The 23267-nt window shown below is 43.1% G+C and overlaps 2 protein-coding genes across 3 annotated transcripts in view; one reads left to right on the top strand and one right to left on the bottom strand.

Annotated features, from left to right (window-relative positions):
- Positions 1 to 8197, top strand: part of LOC129377451 (NACHT, LRR and PYD domains-containing protein 3-like) — a 12750-nt gene extending 4553 nt beyond the window's left edge. For both annotated transcript variants that reach the window (XM_055057401.1, XM_055057402.1), the window contains 7 exons: positions 1 to 463; positions 2469 to 2648; positions 3481 to 3654; positions 4605 to 4778; positions 5529 to 5702; positions 6245 to 6394; positions 6639 to 8197. The exon at positions 1 to 463 is cut by the window's left edge and continues 1293 nt beyond it. In XM_055057401.1, coding sequence (XP_054913376.1) covers positions 1 to 463; positions 2469 to 2648; positions 3481 to 3654; positions 4605 to 4778; positions 5529 to 5702; positions 6245 to 6394; positions 6639 to 6645 — 1322 coding nt within the window. In that variant the 3' untranslated portion in view covers positions 6646 to 8197. The remainder of the gene's footprint in view (positions 464 to 2468; positions 2649 to 3480; positions 3655 to 4604; positions 4779 to 5528; positions 5703 to 6244; positions 6395 to 6638) is intronic.
- An 11875-nt stretch (positions 8198 to 20072) lies between these two features.
- On the bottom strand, positions 20073 to 23187 carry cinp (cyclin-dependent kinase 2 interacting protein). The gene is made up of 5 exons (XM_055057231.1): positions 23115 to 23187; positions 21756 to 21927; positions 21306 to 21450; positions 21026 to 21155; positions 20073 to 20394 (listed from the first exon to the last, which is right to left on the bottom strand). The coding sequence occupies exons 2-5, from the start codon at positions 21905 to 21907 to the stop codon at positions 20192 to 20194; spliced, it is 630 nt and encodes a 209-aa protein (XP_054913206.1). The 5' UTR covers positions 21908 to 21927; positions 23115 to 23187; the 3' UTR covers positions 20073 to 20191.
- Positions 23188 to 23267: the final 80 nt, after the last annotated feature.

The following is a 23267-nucleotide window of genomic DNA, read 5'->3' as shown; positions in this document are numbered from 1 at the left end:
ACATTTGTTTCACGTCTTTGCATAAGTTCATAAAGAAAGTCATGGAGAAATCCATCAGCAGCAAAAATGGCCATCTGGACCTGTTTGTCCGCTTCCTTCATGGTCTCACTGTGGAGTCCAAACAGAAACTCTTAGGAGGCCTGCTGGGTCAGACAGAGACCAGTCCAGAAACCATCCAGAAAATCATCACCAACCTGAAGGAGATGAACACTGATACAATCTCTCCAGACAGAAGAATCAACATCTTCTACTGTCTGGTGGAGATGAAAGACGTCTCATTTTATCAGGAGATCCAACGGCTGCTGGATTCAGGGAAGGAGCTCTCAGTGTCTGACTGTTCAGCTCTGGCCTTCATGCTGCAGATGTCGGAGGTTCAAGATGAGTTGGACCTGGAGAAATACAACACATCAGCATCAGGACGACTGAGACTGCTTCCAGCTGTGAGGAACTGCAGAAAGGCTCGGTGAGTCCAGATGTTTTTCATTGTGTGCAGCTGATTCAGCTCTATTGTCCTCCTGTTTCTTCTTCTTCTTCTTCAAGTTACTTCTGGATGTTTTTGGCCTTAACCTACTTCCTTTGCCCTTTGGACTATTTTCTGCCATTCAAACATCTAAACTAGGGTATTAAGCCCTCGAGAGCCACCGTCCTACAACTTTTAGCTGCAGCCTTTCGCCAACAACTGGCATCGGTCCTGAACCGGCATCTGGCCTGAACCGGGATCGGTCCTGAAACGGCATCGGTCCTGAACCGGCATCAGGCCCTGAACCGGCATCGGCCCTGAACCGGCATCGGTCCTGAACCGGCATCGGTCCTGAACCGGCATTGGTCCTGAACCGGCATCAGGCCCTGAACCGGCATCGGTCCTGAACCGGCATCGGTCCTGAACCGGCATCGGTCCTGAACCGGCATCGGTCCTGAACCGGCATCTGGCCTGAACCGGCATCGGTCCTGAACCGGCATCGGTCCTGAACCGGCATCGGTCCTGAACCGGCATCAGGCCCTGAACCGGCATCGGCCCTGAACCGGCATCGGTCCTGAACCGGCATCTGGCCTGAACCGGCATCGGTCCTGAACCGGCATCGGTCCTGAATTGGCATCGATCCTGAACCGGCATCGGCCCTGAACCGGCATCGGGCCTGAACCGGCATCTGGCCTGAACCGGCATCGGTCCTGAACCGGCATCGGTCCTGATCCGGCATCGGTCCTGAACCGGCATCGGTCCTGAACCGGCATCTGGCCTGAACCGGCATCGGTCCTGAACCGGCATCAGGCCCTGAACCGGCATCTGGCCTGAACCGGCATCGGTCCTGAACCGGCATCGGTCCTGAACCGGCATCAGGCCCTGAACCGGCATCGGTCCTGAACCGGCATCGGGCCTGAACCGGCATCAGGCCCTGAACCAGCATCTGGCCTGAACCGGCATCGGTCCTGAACCGGCATCGATCCTGAACCGGCATCGGTCCTGAACCGGCATCGGCCCTGAACCGGCATCGGCCCTGAACCGGCATCGGCCCTGAACCGGCATCGGTCCTGAACCGGCATCAGGCCTGAACCGGCATCGGTCCTGAACCGGCATCGATCCTGAACCGGCATCGGTCCTGAACCGGCATCGGTCCTGAACCGGCATCTGGCCTGAACCGGCATCGGTCCTGAACCGGCATCGGTCCTGAACCGGCATCGGCCCTGAACCGGCATCGGTCCTGAACCGGCATCGGTCCTGAACTGGCATCGGTCCTGAACCGGCATCAGGCCTGAACCGGCCTGCTAATGAGCCAGTCATTTGATTCATCTGTGTTGGAGCATGGATGCATCTGAAAGTTGCAGGACGATAACTCTCCTGGACTGGACTGAATCACCCTGATCTAAACATTCAGCTCATCCAGGACAGCTGCTTCATGTTGAAATGAAAGGAAAATATTGAGAACTCTAGAAAATCTCTTTTCTCTTAAAGATCCAATCAGCCAGAGACACTGGAGTTTATAGTTAACATTTAGTTAACTATAAACTCCTTGTGACTCATTGAGCTGCTAATCCATAATTCAACATTTAGGATATATGACTTTAAAAAAAAACTATTGTTTAGGTTTGATAGAAACTTTAAAATAAACCCCTGTATTGTTGTGGTAACCATGGAAACTAGTAAGAAACTTCGTGAGCCAACTGTTCTTCCTCCCACTTGTGTCCTCTGAGTTTGTAAATGAGACCAAAATGTGTTGATCCTCACAAAGCTCTGAGAATCTGCTTCCAGAGCTGCAACTATTTTCCTCATCAGCTATTCATCTCTTCAGCTCTTTCCTTCACAGATGATTTGACCAGAACCAGACCCAGAAACTGGATTTTAACCACAGATTCTGTGGGATCAAACTCAGTCAATTGAAGATCAGATGTTGATCAGATGATGACGTCACTGTTATCACATTTGAGTTTGTTTATGATCCAGATTGACTTTATTTCTTCTCTAATCACAGACTTGGTGGCTGTTCGCTCCGAAAGGCTGATTGTGAAGTTGTGGCCTCGGCTCTGAAGTCCAACCCAGATCTGACTGAACTGGAAATCAGTCAGATTGACACAAATGAAGGTGGAGACTCTGATATGAAGCTTCTGACTGAGATCCTGGAGAGTTCAGTCAGTAAAGTGAAGAGTCTGGGGTTTGTTTTCTCTGTTTATCCAATAAAATTATTTATTGACACTTTAATCATAAGTTTAACTAATCATTTTATTTTAATACATTTTATTTTGAAACGACCTATTTTTACTTTGTAAAGTAATAATTTTCTTATTTCAGACTTTGAGACTATTGAACTTTGTTTTTCAGTTTTTCTCTTTGAAATGTTTTTGACTGATGAACAAAAATTTGTCAAATATTTCAAATGATGTAAATTAATGATGGAGATGTTTCAGTTTGGTTTGGGGAAGATTCAGATTGTTTTATTTCTCATTTCTGATTCTCATCTTCCCATCCAGAATGACAGGTTGTCCCTCCAGAGTGGAGCCAGAAAATCATAACGAGCAAATCTAAGAACCACTGATTGTAGAAAAGCAAATCTAGATGAAATGAATAAAAGTGATGTTTGCAGCAGCAGCAGGTTCCTCAGCTTTGTCCCGAAGCTGTGGTTCTGTTGGGCCGGGTCAGAGAGGAACCGTCCTCTTCAGTCTGACAGCTGTCAGTCAGCTGGAGCCTCCATTGGCTGATCCAGTTACCAGGTCGGGTGTCCAGCTGATTATCAGGAACCAGCAAAAATAACTCAACTCATCCAGGCTGATAGAAAAGTTTGAGTTCATTTTTTGATCAAATGTTCTGGTTCTGCTGGTTTGGACTCTTTCAACCAGTTTGACTGGATCAGATGTTAGAATCACTTCATCATGTTTCTTTTACATTCAGGGAAATTAATTTTCTACATTTTTATTATTTATTTGTTCATATTTCAGTTGTAACCTGCATCCTGTTGGTTCAGCTCACATCTTCTCTTCTTTAATCAGATTGGAGAAATGCAGTTTGACAGAGACCAGCTGGACGTCTCTGTTCTCAGCTCTGAAGTCCAACCCGTCTCATCTCAGAGAACTGGACCTGATCAGAACCAACCTGGAAGGTTCTGGAATGAAGGAGCTCTGTGGTTTTCTACAGACTGAAGGCTGCAGACTGGAGACATTGAGGTTTATAATTATAATTATTGATATTTCATGTGAATAATTCCATATAACTGATCATAAATCAAATTAATTAATTAATTAATTAAAAATAATGAATCAACAGCCCTGCAGTAGATACTGATTTTGTGAAGGTTATGCTATTAAAGTCATTTTGTTCAGACATCTTGATTCAGCTCTTATTTTGTAGGACAGGAAGTGAGATCTTATTTTGTAATGTGTTGTATGCAACAAGCTTCAGCAGTTACACTAAAAGCATTCTCATGTGTTTTACCTGGAAAATAGATTTAAAAATGATTCATCTTCACTATCAGGTTGTTTCTTTATGATGATGTTCCTGTTTCTGCAGCGTCTCTGATGAAAGATTCAGAACTGAAACTTAATGACCCCCATCAATCTGACAGAGAAAAGAATCAATATTTTCTAGTTCACAGTTCAGTGACTGAATCAGCACAAAATGAGAAAATGATCAACTTTCAGAACGTGAGCTGTGATGGATATTATAAAACACTGAATTAGACGGATTGAAATAAACTCGCTTAGATCTGTGATACTTAACAATGAGATGCAGATAAAATACAACCAGCAAGAAAACATCATTAATAAATGAATGAACAAAAACTGGAGACATAAAATATCTGTAGATGGAGCAGAGAAGTCGGCTAATACACAACCTCTAAAGAAACATGGAGAGAGAAAAAAACTTCCACTGGGTTTAAAAACCTCCAGCACAACATAACCCAGTACCAGGTTCTGAGTTCATTTTTTGATCAAATGTTCTGGTTCTGCTGGTTTGGACTCTTTAAACCAGTTTGACTGGATCAGATGTTAGAATCATCATGTTTCTTTTACATTCAGGGAAATTAATTTCTACATTTTTATTATTTATTTGTTCATATTTCAGTTGTAACCTGCATCCTGTTGGCTTCACCTCACATCTTTTATTCTTTATTCAGATTGTTGAACTGCAGTTTGACAGAGACCAGCTGGACGTCTCTGTTCTCAGCGCTGAAGTCCAACCCGACCCGTCTGACTGGACTGGACCTGAGCTTCACCAACCTGGGAAGTTCTGGACTGAAGGATCTCTGTGGTTTTCTACAGACTGAAGGCTGCAGACTGGAGACATTGAGGTTTATAATTATAATTATTGATATTTCATGTGAATAATTCCATATAACTGATCATAAATCAAACTTCATATCTTCTGTTCTAATCAGTATTTTCTGAGTTTGTTCCTGGACTTGGATCCAGAGTTTAATTTAGTCAGAACAGGACAGCATTCGGACCCCAGTGTGTAGAAATCCCCTCATGTAAAGCAGGTCAAAGGTCAAGGTGCAATAAAGAAATCTCCCTTCATTGAAGATCCACAAATCCCACACTTAGTTTAAAATATTCTGCTATAAGTTGATAATCATCCAGTCCTGGTTTAAAGAGTCTGTGTGTTTTCATTTTAACTAGAGCAGATTAAAGTGAATAATTAGGTGGAATCGCCCTTTAGCCATTTCCTGAGTCAGAAGCCTCAATCAGAAACCAACTTCAGCTTCGTTTGAAAAGATCCAGACCACTGAGTTTTTCTCTGAGCTCAACAGGCTCCAGGTTCTTCAGGACATGAGGTTCTGCTCCCAGACACCAGAACCAGCAGGAACTGCAGCACATGAATCTGCAGCAGGAGTGTTAGGAGAGGTTCTCCACATGCTCAGACTAAAGGTTCACAGTCTGACAGAGACGGACAGAGAAAGTGGACTAACTCTGGATGAAATAGAAACATTGAAGCTTTCTGGGGACTTGACTGCAGCTCACATGGAGCTGCAGCACAAACATGTTTCAGTTGTAACCTGCATCCTGTTGGCTTCACCTCATATCTTTCATTTTTTATTCAGATTGTGGGACTGGAGTTTGACAGAGACCAGCTGGACGTCTCTGTTCTCAGCTCTGAAGTCCAACCCGACCCGTCTGACTGGACTGGACCTGATCGAGATGAACCTGGAAGGTTCTGGAGTGAAGGAGCTCTGTGGTTTTCTACAGACTGAAGGCTGCAGACTGGAGACATTGAGGTTTACAATTATATCATTATTGATATTTCATGTGAATAATTCCATATACCTGATCATAAATCAAACTTCATATCTTCTGTTCTAATCAATATTTTCTGAGTTTGTTCCTATACTTGGATCCAGAGTTTAATTTAGTTTCTCTGTGTAACTGAGTTGGACCTGCTGATCTGAGGTCAGAACAGGACAGCATTCGGACCCCCAGTGTGTAGAAATCCCCTCATATAAAGCAGGTCAAAGGTCGTTCAACCCAGTGTAGAAAAGAGATTTCCAGCTCCCGGAATCTGACAGGAACAAATCAATAATCAATGATTGATGCTTCAACTCTTTGATCAGAACCTGGAAATATTTTACTGACTAAAATCCTCCAGCACAACATAACCCAGTACCAGGTTCTGGTTCAGGTTCTGGTTCAGGTTCTGGTTCAGGTTCTGGTTCTGACGTCAGCAGGTCTTTATTGAATGTTGCATGTTGCCATTAATATTCATGAGAATCTTTAACTGTTCTGTTAACCTGCATGCTGTTGGCTTTTATCCTTTATTCAGGTTGTTGAACTGCAGGTTGTCAAAGATCAGCTGCGGTTCTCTGGTCTCGGCTCTGAAGTCCAACAGCCTCCATCTGACACAGCTGAACCTGGGATGGAATGGCCTGAAGGAGCCAGATGTTCAGCAGCTGAAGCTGGTAGAGACTTTAGAGTAAGTAAATGTTTGCAGTGAGTCCACCTTCATCCGCATATTGAACTAAACCCAGTTAGCGTCAAAGCAAAACTCCAGTGCTCCCAGTAAGGCTGCACCGTCCCAGTTGGAGGAGAATGGTTCAGGCTTCCTGATTGGACACAGAGATAGCAATCAGCCAATCAGAGGAGCCAGCAGCTTGTTGCATTCCTGGAACACAGCAACACTCACTGACCTGCTCTCTCCATTCTTCTTCTCTCTGCAGGTTCTGATCTCTGCGACGATGGTCTCTGTGTCCTGCTGACCCACAGAGGTTGAAGCTTCTCCAGTTCGAGTCTAAAAAGACTCCGACTGGATCGTGACGATGACCTCTGACCTCAGAGATTTTCCCCCTGTTTACTTTCTCATATCTGTCATTTAGTGTCTGATGATGTTTGTCTCTTTGGATCAATAAAGATCCAATTCAAACTGGGCTCCGTTGCTGGGGTCTCAAACTCCAGTCCTCAAGGGCCGCTCGCTGTCCTGCAGTTTTTAAATGTGCCTCAAGTACAAACACAGGAATAAAATGTCTTAATTACCTCCTCCTTGTGTAGATCAGACCTCCAGAGTCTTAATGACCTGATTATTCTATTCCAGTGGTGCAGCAGAGGCACATCGAAAACTAGCAGGACACCCAGTGGCCCTTGATTTAGAAACTGGATTCAACTGGAAAGTTGATCTTTTTTTGTCTCTGATTAATTTTCCTCCTGGAACCAGAAATGGTCTGAGAATGGAATCATGGGAATCGTTTTCAGTTCAGGTTTGAAGCCGTGAAAGACACTTCAAACCTCCTTCCTTTCCTGCTTCTTCCTTCTGTTGACATGAAAAATGTTCCTCGAAGCTCCACAGATAAAAAGATGCTTCACTGGAAACTGCAGAGAAACTTCAGTTTCCATCACTGGATGTCCCACAGAAACACTGATCTTAGAGTGGTTTTCAGAAACATCCAGCATTTTATCTGGAAAAAAAAGAGAGAGATTTGACATATTTTCATATTTTTGTGTTCATTCTAAAATCTCTGAAAAATGAAGTTTTGCATCATAGTCATTGATTCTCAGCTTGTTTTGATCGTTTACTTTTTGAATTCCATATTTCATGTTTTACTTTGATTTTTTCCAGAGAACTTCAGGCTCTTCACTGTGATTTTATTGATTTTTAATTTTTTTCAAACCTCAGAGCATCACTGGGATGATGTGCTGATTGGTTCATGTTTGATTTTTATCTTTCTTTTCATGTACTGTGGTTTGCTGAATGTCATCATCATTTTATTCACAGATCTGTTTATTACATTCAGTGGTTTGGAGGAGACAGACGTTCAGCTGCAACTCTGAGCAGAAACACTGCAGTCGTTTCTTCCTGAACTATTTCACCTAAAAACTGTTTTTCATTCCTCCCTTCCTCTTCATCACTCCCTCCTCTTCGTCTTCATCACTCCATCCAGCTTCTTCCTCCAAACTGCAGATAAATTGATCTGATCTTCACAAGAATCCTCACAACTTCCTGTGAACTCTTCTAAAGCTCGTCTTACCCTGATGATGTCACAGGATGGCGGCAGCGTCTCACCCTTTCACTCCAAAATCCACAGGCATCATTTCGTCTTTTGATGGAAATGTTTGATTTCCTTGAGTTTAAATCCCTTTAAAACTTCAATTCCTCTTTCCAACAAGGGGAAGCTCAGTTTCCCACCATTTTGCAAATCCAAGCAATTTTATCCATTTTATTTATATTGTGTTTGATACATTTTCAGAAAAATAAAAAGTGAAGGGGAACACAAGCTGCAGACAGACTTTCTTTCTTTGCTCGCATGAGAACAAATTGGAACATATTTTTCTTGTTTACTTTCATGAATAGAAATTCAGACAATTTTTAAACTGAGAGGATAAATGAAAAGTTAAAAAAAACAAAAAACAAAACACCTTCTGAGTTGAAGAACAAAATGTGCAGCTGAACATCTTTCTGGAATAAATGATTGGAATAATCTTTTATTGTTGTTCATCTGAAGGTGAACGTGTGGAGAAGCAAACGTTGGTTCTGCTTTCGGAGCCAGAAGGTGAAACCCAATAAGATGAGCCTCAGAACCGGTTCTGATTGGACCTCAAAGCGCTGAAGGTCCAAATGGTTTGGACTCTTTTCCTGGAGATTCTGAAGCAAGATGTTCAGTCATCGGTTTGCTCATTTAAATATAAGAGACCAATTTTTAAAATAAATCTCTTTCAGTAGATGACTGAGTGGCAAAAGGGACACGCTAGTCATCTGAAGGTTGTTGGTTTGAATCCAGAAGTTTCTTGCTCAGTTTTGCTTTAAACAAAGGAAGAATAAAGACAACTCAGTGTAGCTCAGGGATCAAACCAGCAACCTGTGAGACCCAAATCATTCTCTTAATGCTCTGAGCTCCTGCTCATCTGGCCAGGAAGCAGCTCAGCTGTCTTATGGTTGAGGTTAGTTGGGTCAGTCATTTAGTAAAGTGCTAAGCTTTGAAAGTGGTGGTTGTTGGTTCAAACCCTGGTCAGGAAACTGTGTAAAGATGCCAGGTCAGTTGTTGAATGTTTTAACTTTGCTTTTGTCTCTAAACCTTTGCAGTAGATTTCTGTTGGTCTTAAGAGTCAAACAGGGATCTGCTCAGCATCTCGGATGGCGCAGGCAGTAAAGTGCTATGCTTTGATCCGGAGTTTTTAATCAGTTTTTGCATCAAAGACTTAATAATAATAATAAACATGTTTTATTACTATAAAACATGGTAAACTGATGGTGTTAAATGGCCACACTAATAACTCAGGGAATCTCATCTGTCCGTTTATCAATCAACTCCAAACCTTTTCTTTGTTTTGTCACAATTATCGATTTCTTCCATTTTGATTATCAAGCTCCAAACTTTGCAAGGACTGACCTCACTGCTCATTGCTTCCTCACACACACAAAGCCAGCAGGATAGTGACCTTTTCATTCATACTTGACATCACGCCCACATCTACACACCCACCACCCAGGTGTCAAAGCCGTGTGCTGCTGTCATATCAATAATCACTTATTTCATTCATATGGCTCTCAGTGAAAATGTGTTTATTTATTAACTCTTTGGTGCAAAAAACTGATTGAAAATCAATTTATTTACTGCATGTTTATGTCTATTAAGGTTGAGATGGAGCTTCACATGAAATCGGCCCTTTAAATCATTCAGACAACCAGAACAACAGAGACACAATCAAAACTGTCAGATGACTAATTACCCTGCGACAATAACTCAGAAATAATCCCAATTAGGATTTATCTTTATTTATTTCCTACTTACAGAACGTTTCTGTTTATATCATAGGTTTTTGATGCCTTTCTATCCTATCCTAATAAACAATAGAAAAATAAAACAGATAGTTTTTAGAGGAAATGTGAAAAATATTTCACCAAAGAACAGAATAATGTTTTAATTCAATGTCCCAGCATTCCAGTGTTACTTGAGGAAAACTAACATTTCTCCTTCCTAAAAACAGTCAGGATCAATGACAGACGATTCCCATTCACTGCACCACTGCACTTCACAGAAACCTACAACAACCAACAATGGAGCAATGAAGTTCCTGACTTTTTATTTCCATGGAAGTCTGTTTCTGCCACTCTGGAAAATATAAATAGATAGAATAGATTTTAAAATACTGTTGTTAGTTTACAAATCACTGAATGGTTCAGCACCACAATACATCAAAGATCTGCTGTTGTTGTATCAACCTTCCAGACCTCTCAGGTCTTCTGGTTCTGGTCTGCTCTGCATCCCCAGAACCAGAACCAAGAGAGGAGAAGCAGCTTTCAGCATCTATGGACCAAAAATTTGGAACAAACTTCCAGAAAACTGTAAAACAGCGGAAACCCTGACTTCCTTCAAATCTCAAGTAAAAACGCACCTGTTTAGAGTTGCATTTGAAATGTAATATGTATGAATTTGATTTTGTGGATATGTATGTAATTTTTTTTTTTTCTGTTGTGGACAACGGGGCCAGGCGAATACCCGTGGTTAAACGGACGGCGGAGTCCGGCGGTAACAGGCGCTTAAATTCCGTGTCAAAGGGAAGGGGGAAGAAAGGGAAAGAAGAGGGAAAAAGGGGAAAGAAAAAAGGGAAAGGAGAGGGAAGAAAAAAAAATAAAAAAATAAAAAAAACCTTGGTATTTTATTATATGTTGCATGCCTTTGTGTTTTGTGTTTATGATGTAAAGCACTTTGAAATGCCTTGTAGCTGAAATGTGCTATACAAATAAAATTTGATTGATTGATTGATTGATTGATACCATCTCATTGTAATGAAATACTATATTGAAGTATTTCATTATGTCTCATCAATATATAATGAGATATAGCATTATATCTCATTATAACAATGGGATATAATACAATCTCAATATGATGAGACACTTTCTCATTGTATTGAGATAGTATCTATCTCATAAAGATGATTATAATGCTATAATTATTATTATCTCATTGTTATAATGAGATATAATACAATATCTCATTATATATTGTATTATATAAGTATATAGTACTATATCTCATTATGTAGATATGAGATATGACAATATAATATTTCATTTTGAGATAGTAATCACAGTGTCTCATATTGAGATAACGATCTCATAATGAAATATATTGTATTATATCATTATATCTCATTACTATGTTTCTTCCTGCTATATCTATGTAATGAGATATAGCAGGAAACAACTGCTCAGAATATATCTCAATATATCTCAAAACAATGAGATATATTGAGATATTTTTGGAATGCTTTGACCTCTCTTGGTATTGGAATTGAGAGGCCAGATGGACAAATCTGTATTATATTGAGATATAATACTATTTTGATATCATGAGATATCAACCACAGTGGTGCTGCAATTATATCTCATTGTTGTAATGAGATATAATACTATAGAGTATTTTATAGGTTTGAAACTTTAATGTTTGTGATGCTGTCATTCATTCTGAAATGTATCTTGTTTTGTTAGTTTTTGTCCGCTTTGTGTTTTCTCCATTGATTTTGGAGTTAGAAATTTTTGATGTGTCAAAGCACTAAGCTAGTGACCTGGTGAAACATCACTTAGTACCACCTGGGTGTGGGTCAGCGTAAAGGCTGAGCCGGGCATAATTTGGCCTTCATTTCAACGGTCCTGCATGGGGTCCAAGTGCTGGACTTGGACTCCATGCAACCAGTGGAGGTTGGTGGCATGGAGACCAATCGTCTAGCGGCGCCACTGTGGTGTATTGTACGTCCTCTTGTCCTCTGACCTCTCAAGTTGGTTTGACGTCCGACTTACGTGGCGCCACTGCGGTTGATAATATGTTCTCTTGTCCTCTGACCTCTCTGGCTTTTTGGAGGCCCGACTTACGTGGCACCACTGCGGTTGATTGTAGGTCCGTTGCTGGGGGACCTCTGGTTGCTGGGGGACATCTGATTGAAGGGGGACCTGTGGTTGCTGGGGGACATTTGATTGAAGGGGGACCTGTGGTTGCTGGGGGACATCTGATTGAAGGGGGACCTGTGGTTGCTGGGGGACATCTGGTCGCAGGGGGACATCTTGCTGCAGGGGGACATCTTGTTGCTGGGGGACCTTTGTTTGGGGACCTTTGCAGGCTCCAACCAGAGCCTGCAAAGATGTGATTGTTTCCTCTAATTTGCGAACATGTTCTGATTGATCCTTCAGTTTTTCTTCATACTTTAATTTGATCCTATATTCGTCCATCATAACTTCTATGAGTCCTTTGTTTCTTGAGGCATATATCTCTGCCTCCCTCTTAAACTTGTCCAGCTCTTGAAGAAGTCTGTTGTCCGTTGTTACTTCGGAAGTAACAACGGACAACAACGATCCTCCTGTTTTGACTGAACCACTGATGTTGTTTTCTTGGGCTGGTGTTTTCTTCATCTGACGTTCTCTTTCCAACAAGTTCTTCAGGTTTTTAATTTCCTCCTGCTGGACTTTGAGTTCTTTCTCCTTTGCAATTCGTTGTTGTCTTTCCTCATCCAGCTCTTTCTTCAAATCATCTATCTGCCTCGTCAGATCCCAGATGTCATAGGTTGTTTCTTGCTCCTTGTCGTCGAATGCTCTTGGACTCTCGGTTTGTTCGTCTACAGGCGCAATGGGGCATTCCTCTTCATCATCAAAATGAAGGACCGCATCATAGTCTACCTGGATGTTTTCTTCTATCATCTCTATCCATGAAAGTTGTTGGTCCATGTTTGTTATCTGTTAATTCTTGTTTCTTTGAAATGTGATCTGTTGTGATAGAGCTGTGGAAACAGGTCTGAGAAAACACTGTCTGAGAGCTACAATCAAGAGAGAGATTCCTTTGTTGTATCACAGTGATGTCATAACCGCTGATGTCATAGAGACCACTGGAACCGAACATGTTAATTCAACCTGCTGTTTGAAAAATGCCACACAGTAGCACTAATGACATAGTGGAGGAGAATGATCCGGACTGTGCAGCTAAAAACAATGAATAGACGTGGAGGAGGTGACCAATCCTCGGCATTAAGTTGGCAACATGTTGAAGATTGAAGGCTCACAGGTGAGCCAGAAGCCAGAACTGCTGACAGCACAGTAAACAGATATCATTCAAATGGTGAAGGAGCAGATATTGGAATGGAAATCAACTTGCACACAGACCTGAAAATGCTAACTGCAATGCTAACTGCTAACAAATTTAAAAAATGTACATTTACACATCTTTATGTAATATAGTTGAAATGGTTCAGGTTAAATTCTGCTAAAATGGGTTTCATAGTTGTAATGTAATGAGTGGTTTTTGGCGCCCCCTACTGGTTGCCTTTAAAAGGAGGATTCCACACAGTCTGTTCAGCGCTCTACTGTGGTCAGTCATCAAGTCCAGTTCTTTTCTGAACAGTAGTGGTGGTTGTGTTCTAGGACTAACATGGAGTTTTATTGCAGTACCCAGAACTAGTGACCAGTAGGGAGGCTCACTGTGCTGTTTATTGTTTGGCCATTCATTACAGATAATTATGTTAAATGTCAGAAATTTATGTTGTCAGTTTATTTTCAGTTAAGTTGTCAGTTTGCTGTATTCGCCAGTCTGTCAGTTTGTTTGTTTCCTGTTTCTATAACGACATGACGTGGCCAGTTCGAGGTTAACTGTTAAATAGTTTATTAGTTAAATTTGACTGATGTCTATGTTTATTTTTCTATTTTTTTTATTTATAAGAGAAAGACCAGATTGTATATTTATTTGAAAGATGTGCTATCAATGAAAATTCACTTTACAATCACCTGTTAGAAAAATGTGTTATTGGACCCGATTGTAGTGATTATTTGTAGAACACAGTGTGTTCAGCTCTCTACTGTGGACCAGAACTAGTGGACCAGTCGGGAGGCTCACTGTGCTGTTTATTGTTGGCCATTCATTACAGAAATTCAACCAACTGGCCTCCACACTGTGCTGTATGTGGGGGAAGAAGTCACATTTACATATTTTCATGGGAATGCTTCTACCAAGATAATAGGGACAAATAATAAGCACACATAAAATTAGACTTAAACAGCTAGTTTTAGTATGAGTCCAAAATGGACGTCTGTGTGAATGGACCACCACCAGAAACTGTCTGGAGATAACAAGTAGAGGAAGAGGATGGAGCGTTTTGGAGCAGCTCAGCCTTTCCACACTTGAATCTGATAGAGAATTTGTGAAGGCAGCTGAAGATTAAGTGATGAGGGATTCTAACCCACTATTTTACACAAATGTTTTAATTCAGCAACATTGGAGGGACTTTGAGTTGGAGCATCCTTGTTTAGGTGATACTATGGCATCTGAACTGGATTTAACTCCAGACTTTGGCGAGGTCAAAATGTTTTTGCATCTCAGGATGCAGACCAGTCCAGGTCTTCCACATGAAGCCCACTAATTCTTCCATGAACAGGAAGAAATGTGCTTTATTGCTGCTGGGCAGGGTTGGAAATTTCTCCAGTTTTGTTTAATTTCTTGTTTACATAAAACTTGGAACTCTGAAGGTATTTTTGAAAATGCTCAATTATTTGTGTTGTTCTGTTTTTGTGTTTGTTCTGGGTTCATTTATCAGTTGATCCACAACAAATAATTGCTCAGTTACTAAATTTGCTTGATCTTGTGTGATCCATCCATCCATCTTCTGCCGCTTATCTGGAATCAGGTCGTGGGGGTAGCAGCTTAAGAAGGAAAGCCCAAACTTCCCTCTCCCCAGCCACTTTCTCCAGCTCCTCCGGGGGAATCCCGAGGCGTTCCCAAGCCACCCGAGAGACGTAGTCCCTCCAGCATGTCCTACGTCTTCCCCGGGGCCTCTTCCCGGTGGGACGTGCCTGAAACACCTCACCAGGGAGGCGTCCAGGTGGCATCCTGACCTGATGCCCAAGCCACCTCAACTGGCTCCTCTCGATGTGGAGGAGCAGCGGCTCTACTCTGAGTCCCTCCTGGATGACCGAGCTTCTCAACAAAGCTCGGGAGAGCCCAGCCACCCTACGGAGAAAACCAGTTTCGGCCGCTTGTATCCGCGATCTCGTTCTTTCGGTCATTACCCAAAGCTCATGACCATAGATGAGGGTAGGAACGTAGGTCGACCGGTAAATCGAGAGCTTCGCTTTTTGACTTAGCTCTCTCTTCACCACGACGGACCGGTACAGCGCCCACTTCATGGCGGACGCTGCACCAATCCGCCTGTCGATCTCCCGCTCCCTTCTTCCCTCATTTGTGAACAAGATCCCGAGATACTTGAACTCCTCCACTTGGGGCAGGACGTCTCCCTCGACCCAGGAAAGGCACTCTACCCTTTTCCGGCTCAAGACCATGGTCTCGGACTTGGAGGCACTGATCCTCATGCCGGCCGCTTCACACTCGGCAAGATACTCCGGGCGAATCTCATCCACCCCCGGGGCCCTGCCACCGAGGAGCTTTTTAACCACCTCGGCGACCTCGTCCCCAGAGATTGGAGAGCCCAACCCAGAGTCCCCAGGCTCAGCTTTCTCAATGGAAGGCATGTTGGTGGGATTGAGGAGGTCTTCAAAGTATTCCACCCACCGACCCACAACGTCCTGAGTCGAGGTCAGCAGCACACCACCCCCACTGTAAACAGTGTTGGTGCTACACTGCTTCCCCCTCCTGAGATGCCGGATGGTGGACCAGAATCACCTCGAAGCCATACGGAAGTCTTTCTTCACAGTCTCTCCGAACTCCTCCCACGCCCGAGTTTTTGCCTCAGCAACCACCAGAGCTGCAAGCCGCTTCGCCTGCCGGTACCCATCAGCTGCTTCTGGAGTCCCAGAGGCCAAAAAGGCCCGATAGGACTCCTTCTTCAGTCTGACAGCATCCCTCACCGAAGGTGTCCACTAACGAGTTCGAGGGTTGCCACCACAACAGGCACCGACAACCTTGTGACCACAGCTCCAATAAGCCGCCTCGACAATGGAGGCACGGAACATGGTCCACTCAGACTCAATGTCCCCCGTCACCCTCGGGATGTGTTCGAAGCTTTGCCGGAGATGGGAGTTAGAGCTCCGTCTCACAGGGGACTCCGCCAGACGATCCCAGCAGGCCTTCACACACACGTTTGGGCCTGCCAGGTCTGACCGACATCCTCCCCCACCACCGGAGCCAACTCACCACCAGGTAGTGGTTAGTGGACAACTCCTCATCTCTCTTCACCCGAGTGTCCAAGACATATGGCCGTAGATCCGACGAAACGATGACCAAATCGATCATTGAACTCGGGCCTAGGGTGTCCTGGTGCCAAGTGCACATATGGACACCCTTATGCCTGAACATGGTGTTCATTATGGACAATCCGTGACGAGCACAGAAGTCCAGCAACAGAATACCACTCGAGTTCAGATTGGAGGGAGCGTTCCTCCCAACCACGCCCCTCCAGGTGTCACTGTCATTGCCCATGTGAGCATTGAAGTCCTGCAGCAGAACGAGGGAGTCCCCAGTAGGGGCACTCTCCAGTACCCCCTCTAAGGACTCCAAAAAGGGTGGGTAGGCTGAACTGTCATTTGGCCCATAAGCACAAACAACAGTCAGAACCTGTCCCCCCACCCGTAGGCGGAGGGAGGCTACCCTCTCGTTCACCGGGTTAAACCCGGCGCCGAGATGGGGAGCAACAAGTATGCCCACTCCTGCTCGATGCCTCTCACCATGGGCAACTCCAGAGTGGAAGTACATCCAGCCCCTCTCAAGGAGACTGGTTCCAGAACCAAAGCCATGCGTCGAGGTGAGACCAATTATTTCCAGCCGGAACTTCTCAGCCTCACACACCAGCTCCAGCTCCTTCTCCACCAGAGAGGTGACATTCCACGTCCCAAGAGCCAGTTTCTGTAATCGAGGATCGGACCGCCAGGACCCCCTCCCTCGGCCACCACCCATCACACACTGCACCCACCCCTGTGGCCCTTCCCATAGGTGGTGAGCCCATTGAAAGAGGAAACCATGTTTCTTCTTCGGGCTGAGCCCGGCCGGGCTCCATAGGTAAAAGCCCGGCCACCAGGCGCTCGCCAATGTGCCCCACCTCCAGGCCCCACCTCCAGGCCTGGCTCCAGAGTGGGGCCCTGGTGACCCGCGTCCAAGTGAGGGAACACGAAAGCCAAAGTTGTCTTTCTTCATAGGGGTCTTCGGGCTGCGGTTTGTCTGGTCCCTCCCCTAAGACCTGTCTGCCTTGGGTGACCCTACCAGGGGCATGAAGCCTCGGACAGCATAGCTCTTAGGATCATTGGGGCACTCAAAGACCTCCACCATGATAAGGTGGCAGCCCGAGGAGAGGATGTGTGAGAAATACTTTAACTTCTTTGCATCTGTGATTTGATGTTGACAGAAGCAGCAGGAGTTTCCAGAAAAGCCTCCATCTTCTGGAAACAAAGAAGATGTTTCCTCCAGTTCTCTGCATTTGCAAACATGATCACTCAGGACGTTGTGGGTCGCTGGTTTGATCACTGAGAACAAACCAGCAGAGCCTCTAAAAGATGAGGAGGATGAAGAAAAAGGCTTCCCTGGAAATAACTTTCTCTCTGTCACTGATGTCCACCAGGTAATATAACTGAAGGCATAATTTGGCCTTCATGCAACGGCAACATGATGGCCCTCCATGCAACCAGTGGAGGTTGGTGGCATGGAGGTCTGTCTAGCGGCACCACTGTGGTTGATTGTAGGTCCGTGTTATCTTGGTGTCCTCTGTTTGTTGGAAGTCTTCTCTTTGCAACCTGGGTGTGGGTTGGTGCAAAGGTCGAGCCAGGTTATTCATGGAGACCCCTAGTGGCAGGAAGGTCTGTTTTTACTCTTTTTGTAGAAAGCCGTCTGGTTGCTGGGGGACTTTTAAATCGTTGTTTTCCAAAGCAAGTTTCAACTTCCTGTTCAGGTCTGCAACCAGAGTCTGCAAAGATTTTACTGTTTCCTCCAGTTCTCTGCATTTGCAAACATGTTCTGAATGATTTTTTAGTTGTTCTTCATATTTAAGTCTAATCCTGTACTCATCCATCATGACTTCAAGTAGTCCTTTGTTTCGGGAGACATATTTTTCTGCCTCCCTCTTGAAGTAGTCCAGCTCTTGAAGAATTGTCTTGTCAGTTGTTATTTTGGAAGAGCTGGAAACTTTTGATCCTCCTGTTATGTCTGAACCATTTCTTTCATGGTCATGTTTGTTGTTCATGCCACTTTGTTTTTCCAACATTTTTTGCAATTTTTTAATTTCTTCCTGCTGGACTTTGACTTCCATCTGACTTGCTATTCTTTGCTCTCTTTCGTCATTCAGTTCTTTTTTCAAATCATTTATCTGTCTTGTGAGATCCCAGATGTAAGTTGTTTCTTGCTTGTCTTCAAATGATCTTGGACTCTCCAAGCCACCGGAAGGACTTGGTTCCCCCTGGATCTCAGTTTGTTTGTCTCCTGTCTCAATGGGGCTTTCATCTTCATCGTCAAAATGAAGGACCGCGTCATAATCAACCTGGATGTTTTGCTCAATCATTTCCATCCATGAAAGCTCTGCTGGAAAAGCTTCATGTTGATTCAGTTGTTGGTTCATGTTTATCATCTGTTAATTCTTGTTTCTTTGAAATGTGATCTGTCGCGATAGAACTGTGGAACAGGTCTGAGAAAACACTGTCTGAGAGCTACAATCAAGAGAGAGATTCCTTTGTTGTATCAAGGAATACAACAAAGGTTGTATCTGAATGTCATTGAGAACACTGGAACTGAACATGTTAATTCAACCTGCTGTTTCCTTCCCTTCCTCTAAAAGGAAGGGAAGCTGAGAGTTTTCCAAGAATAGCAGATTTTCTCTAATTCCCACATTCACAAAATAAATAAAATGATATAAATGGGCTCTGATAAACATCCAAAAGTAGATGTTTGTTGATGTGGCACCAAAGAACGGAAGCTACACTTACAACGATTTATATCAAGATAACAATTTAATATTAAAATACTAACATATGTTATTATTATATATATTAATATATTTTTGGCCTTTTAAGAGTGATTTGTAACTGAACTATGTATTACAATACAAAGTGCCATGCATGAATCCTTTACTATTTAGCTGGTGCAGTTTGTAATTACTGTTGTCCAATTTGTCTCGCTGTCCAGCGCGTCCATTCATCATTGTTAATGAAAGTCATAAAAACAACCTTACCCTATAGGTCTACTGTTAGCTACTGCATTTTTGTACATAACATTAGCTTACAATATTTTTTGTGTTTGAGGGTTTTAGCATAAACTTCCACTAAGTTTTTATGTGTTTAGTGGTTTGGTGGTAGATGACCCCCACAGGAAGAGGTCAACTGCTGACCCCTCTGTGGTTTTGCTTGGCTTACCACTTCACAGCTGGATTTCTGTCCTTCCCAGTCCCTTCCACTTCATCAGAAGTGGTAAGAAAATTGCACAAATAATTCAATTGATTCAAATAAATAACTCTTGACTCTTCCAAAGAGGATTTGGGAACGCAGACATGACATGCAGGAAAGCAATTACTGAAAAGGGTTCAAGTTTGTGATCGATACTGTGAACATATGGGAAAGAAGCAGTTTGGTTTAATTCTGAGGAATAAAAGCCCAACAGATGAGGTTCACTTTATCTGTGTTGATGGAGAATGTATGAAGATTCTTCTTGGCTACATGCAGCCAGGATGCATGAAGTTGAGTTATTGAAGCTGAGCAATATAAATTCTGAGTTAATCCTGCACAGCAACAGGCAGTGTTCAAGCATGTTCTAGAAAAAAGCGTTGCCATGGGGAGAGAGGATGAAGATGATATTCTGGAAGAGGAGGGTAGCTGCACGAGTGAAAGAAGGTTTCCATGATGGAGGACAGAGAAAACAAAAAGAACAAGGGATGAAGATGGTTGCAGCCTGTCAGATCATTTCAGCAAAGGTCTGAAACCAGAGCTCTACTGAAGCAGGCTGGCTTCCTTCTGTCCTTCTCCCAAAGCGAGAGTCCATTTCATTCCACTATCGCCTCAGGCATGATCAGAATGAGGAACTACGGCCAAGTGATGCCATTGGTTGAATTTTCATAATGTGAAAAAAAAACAACATAATAAACCCAACTAATCATAAATATATGATGGATTTAGTCAAAATCCTACTGTACATTGTTCTAATTAGTTAACTGGATCAGAAAGAAACGTCAAAAAAATTAAACAAAGTCTAAAATATAAAACTAAACCTTTATTTCATTGCACCAGTTCAACAGTTTCATTTACATATCAACAAAAACAAAGAGGTTTCAGGCGATCTAGTGAACCGGCTCTATACACAGAGTGCAGCGATGATCACAGCGATCGATGGCCGGTCTCCAGCAGCAGCGCCTCCAGGGTTAACCGGGTCTGGGCAGGGATGAATGGCTGGTGGAGCCAGCAGGACAGATAGACCATGTGCAGGTCAGAGACGGCGGTGTGGGCTAGTTCCTGCAGAATCACCTGCTTCAGCTTCAGTTCCTGGCTGAAGGCAGCCAACAGAACCCGAGAGGACTCCTCTGGAACACACAGGTAGACACGAGTTCATAAAACCACCGAGGCTCAAAGGACAGGAGCATGGAGGTTATTTGTTCACATTTCAACATGGTACTTTCACACTTCAGCAACCTTTACAAAATTCTTGCATCTTCTGAAGGATAAAACTGCACAGAACAGATCTAGAGTTCAAAAACCTAAGAATGTATAAGGAATGAAACACAAATAAACCAAATGATCTTTCCACTGTTATGTTTCTTAAACAGCCTGAAAAACTATGGAAGTTGATTTCCGCTTTTTCTAGATCTGGATGGAGTAGAAAAATATTCATATCCTGTTGTCAAAATGCTGCGATCCTCCTATCAATGAACCCTTCCTACTCTACTTCCTATCCATCCTTATTTTCTATAAGTTTATCCTTCCTTGTGCCCTCAATTTTTATCTTCCCTCAATTCTTCCTTGCTTGCTTCCATCCATCCCTATTTTTTCTTCCTTCCTTCCATGCTTGCTTGCCTTCTTCCTTCCTAGTGTCCAACTTCACTTCCTTCCTTCCTGACTCATCACTGAACCACACAAACAAACTACATCAGAGTTTAGTCAGAGTTCAGAGTCAAACAGGTAAACATTGTGTGTGCTGGCTTCAGGTGGACTAACCAAACTCTTGGGTCTTCCAGCTGTGGAAGAGAGGTAACGTTCTTCCTTCAGGTCCAAACTGAAACTCCTCCAGATCCTGGATTCCTCGCTGTACGCTCATCAGATGCTCCATCTTCGCCACTATGATAACCTGAACAAATGAAAAAACAAACCTGTGTTGGATCTAGCATCGCATTAACTCGCCGTTCCCGCTAATGACAGGAAGCCTTAACAACTGGAGTCGTCAGTCATTTGATCTGAGTTGGTAGTTATGCTCAGCTGACGCTAAATGAAGCATCACCATTCGGTCAACGACAGCCTGCAGCCTGGAGCATTCATCCTGCAGCTCTGCTGCTGCAGCTGCCTGCTGCGGCACGGCTGAAGGAAACGTCTGACATGCTGAAGCTGGAGGAAAGTCATCCAGAGGCTGCAGGTTTCTCTGAGAACTGGGGAAGAAAATACAATAGATGAGAACATTTTATATTGGACAGTTTCTGGGTCAACTATGGTCTGGAAGACGATCTCACTGTGAGCAGCTGAGATTGTTCTGAGTAGATTGGAGTCTTTTGTTTTTACTATGGTGGTATAGGTGAGATGTAAATTAATTCGATTCACGGGGTTAAAGCAGCACATCTTACAGCCATCAAATGTGCTGTGATTAGTAAATTAATACATTATTAAAAATCGAATTACTGCCCGTTTATTAAGAAAACATCAAAATACAGGAAGGTAATGAACTGAGCACACTCACTTCCTCATGTTGACGATGTTTGTTGCACACTGGAATCCGTCGTTGTTCAGTTTGTCCCACTTCAGCATCAGGTTGTGCCAGTCGGCCGCATTGTCTTTGATCTTCCGAGCACTTCCTGTGACTGCGGAGAACTTTGTGCTGGACGAAGACATTGGAACATCAGCCGGGACACCTGAGAACACATTCACACACATATTAACACAAATTGTCCCTGTGGAAAGAAACAGTCCATACTTATCTATTTCTATGCCAAGAAAAACAAGCCCAGATGAACACCACACAGTGTATTAGATCATGTTAGATTGATATGATTTAATATACTGCATGGCAGATTAGAGTTCTATCTATTTTCAGAAAATCTTGATGACATCTGAAGAGGATTCCCAGCAGAAGGAGAACATTATTTAGATGTGAACTGAGCAAATCAGTGTCTGGAGGTGCCATCATTTTCTCTAATTGCACATAAACACAGTTATAACATTTTGGGACCAAAAAAGAGACAATCTAGAGTCAGCGAGCAGCTTCAGCTGTAACTACAGTAATAATCAGGCTTGAAATGTTGGTGTAGTGATAGACTCAGACCTGAACCTTCACAGCCACAGGAAGACAATTACAAAGTCAGCCTTGTATCACCCTTCTATCACTTTATTTTAAACGACAGCTGTCTCAGCGAGACCTAGAGAAACTCATCCATGTGTTTATCTTTAGTCACTGGAGCTCAGAGAACAGATTTCGAAATACTGTTGTTAGTTTGTAAGTCTCTGAATCGCCTAGCAGCAAATAACATTAAACTGAAGATCTGCTCCAGATCTCTCAGGTCTTCTGGTTCTGGTCTGCTTTGCATCCTCACTAACAGAATCAAACATGGACAAGCCGACTATAACAGCTTTTACGTCACTGACGATGAAACAGTACTCGTCTTCATCATTAAACATTAATCGTGAGCTCTAAATCTCTTTAGTCCCGTTAAAAATGCAACTCCTTGGTTTCACTAACCGATGTCTCCCTTCCCAATATGGCGGACGCGTTGACGTGTCGCTACAACAAGAGCTCAGCATGTAGCTCATTTTTGACTCTGGTCTGAAATTTGTGTTATATTTGGTGACAGTTAGTTACTGTCATTCTATTTTATTTGAGAATCGGATCAAGAACATTTATTTAAGTATAAATGTAAAAAAAAAAAAAAAAAAAAAACAAATCGGATGTTACTCTGGATCCTAATCCAGTTTTCTAACACTGCAGCCCATAAACTGCTGCACAGATCATGTTAGATTGATATGATCTAATATACTGATCTGCAGTCTAAATGTCTGCAGATAACAGACCACTTTCTATGTGAAGGAGAAACATGTTACTTACATTAACACGTTAGTCCGTCAGTCACCTACTTCCCATAGTTTGCTCTTCTTCTACTGCTACTTCGTTTTGTTTTGTCTCTGATGGGCCGTGAGCGCCCCTAGCGATCAACGACCAGTATGACTAGATAGATAGATAGATAGATAGATAGATAGA

This window comes from Poeciliopsis prolifica, unplaced genomic scaffold (genome assembly GCF_027474105.1).
Source record: "Poeciliopsis prolifica strain line A6 unplaced genomic scaffold, Auburn_PproV2 SCAFFOLD047, whole genome shotgun sequence".
In the NCBI taxonomy this organism is placed as follows: Eukaryota; Metazoa; Chordata; class Actinopteri; order Cyprinodontiformes; family Poeciliidae; genus Poeciliopsis; species Poeciliopsis prolifica.
This window is presented reverse-complemented; position numbering and strand designations above follow the sequence as displayed.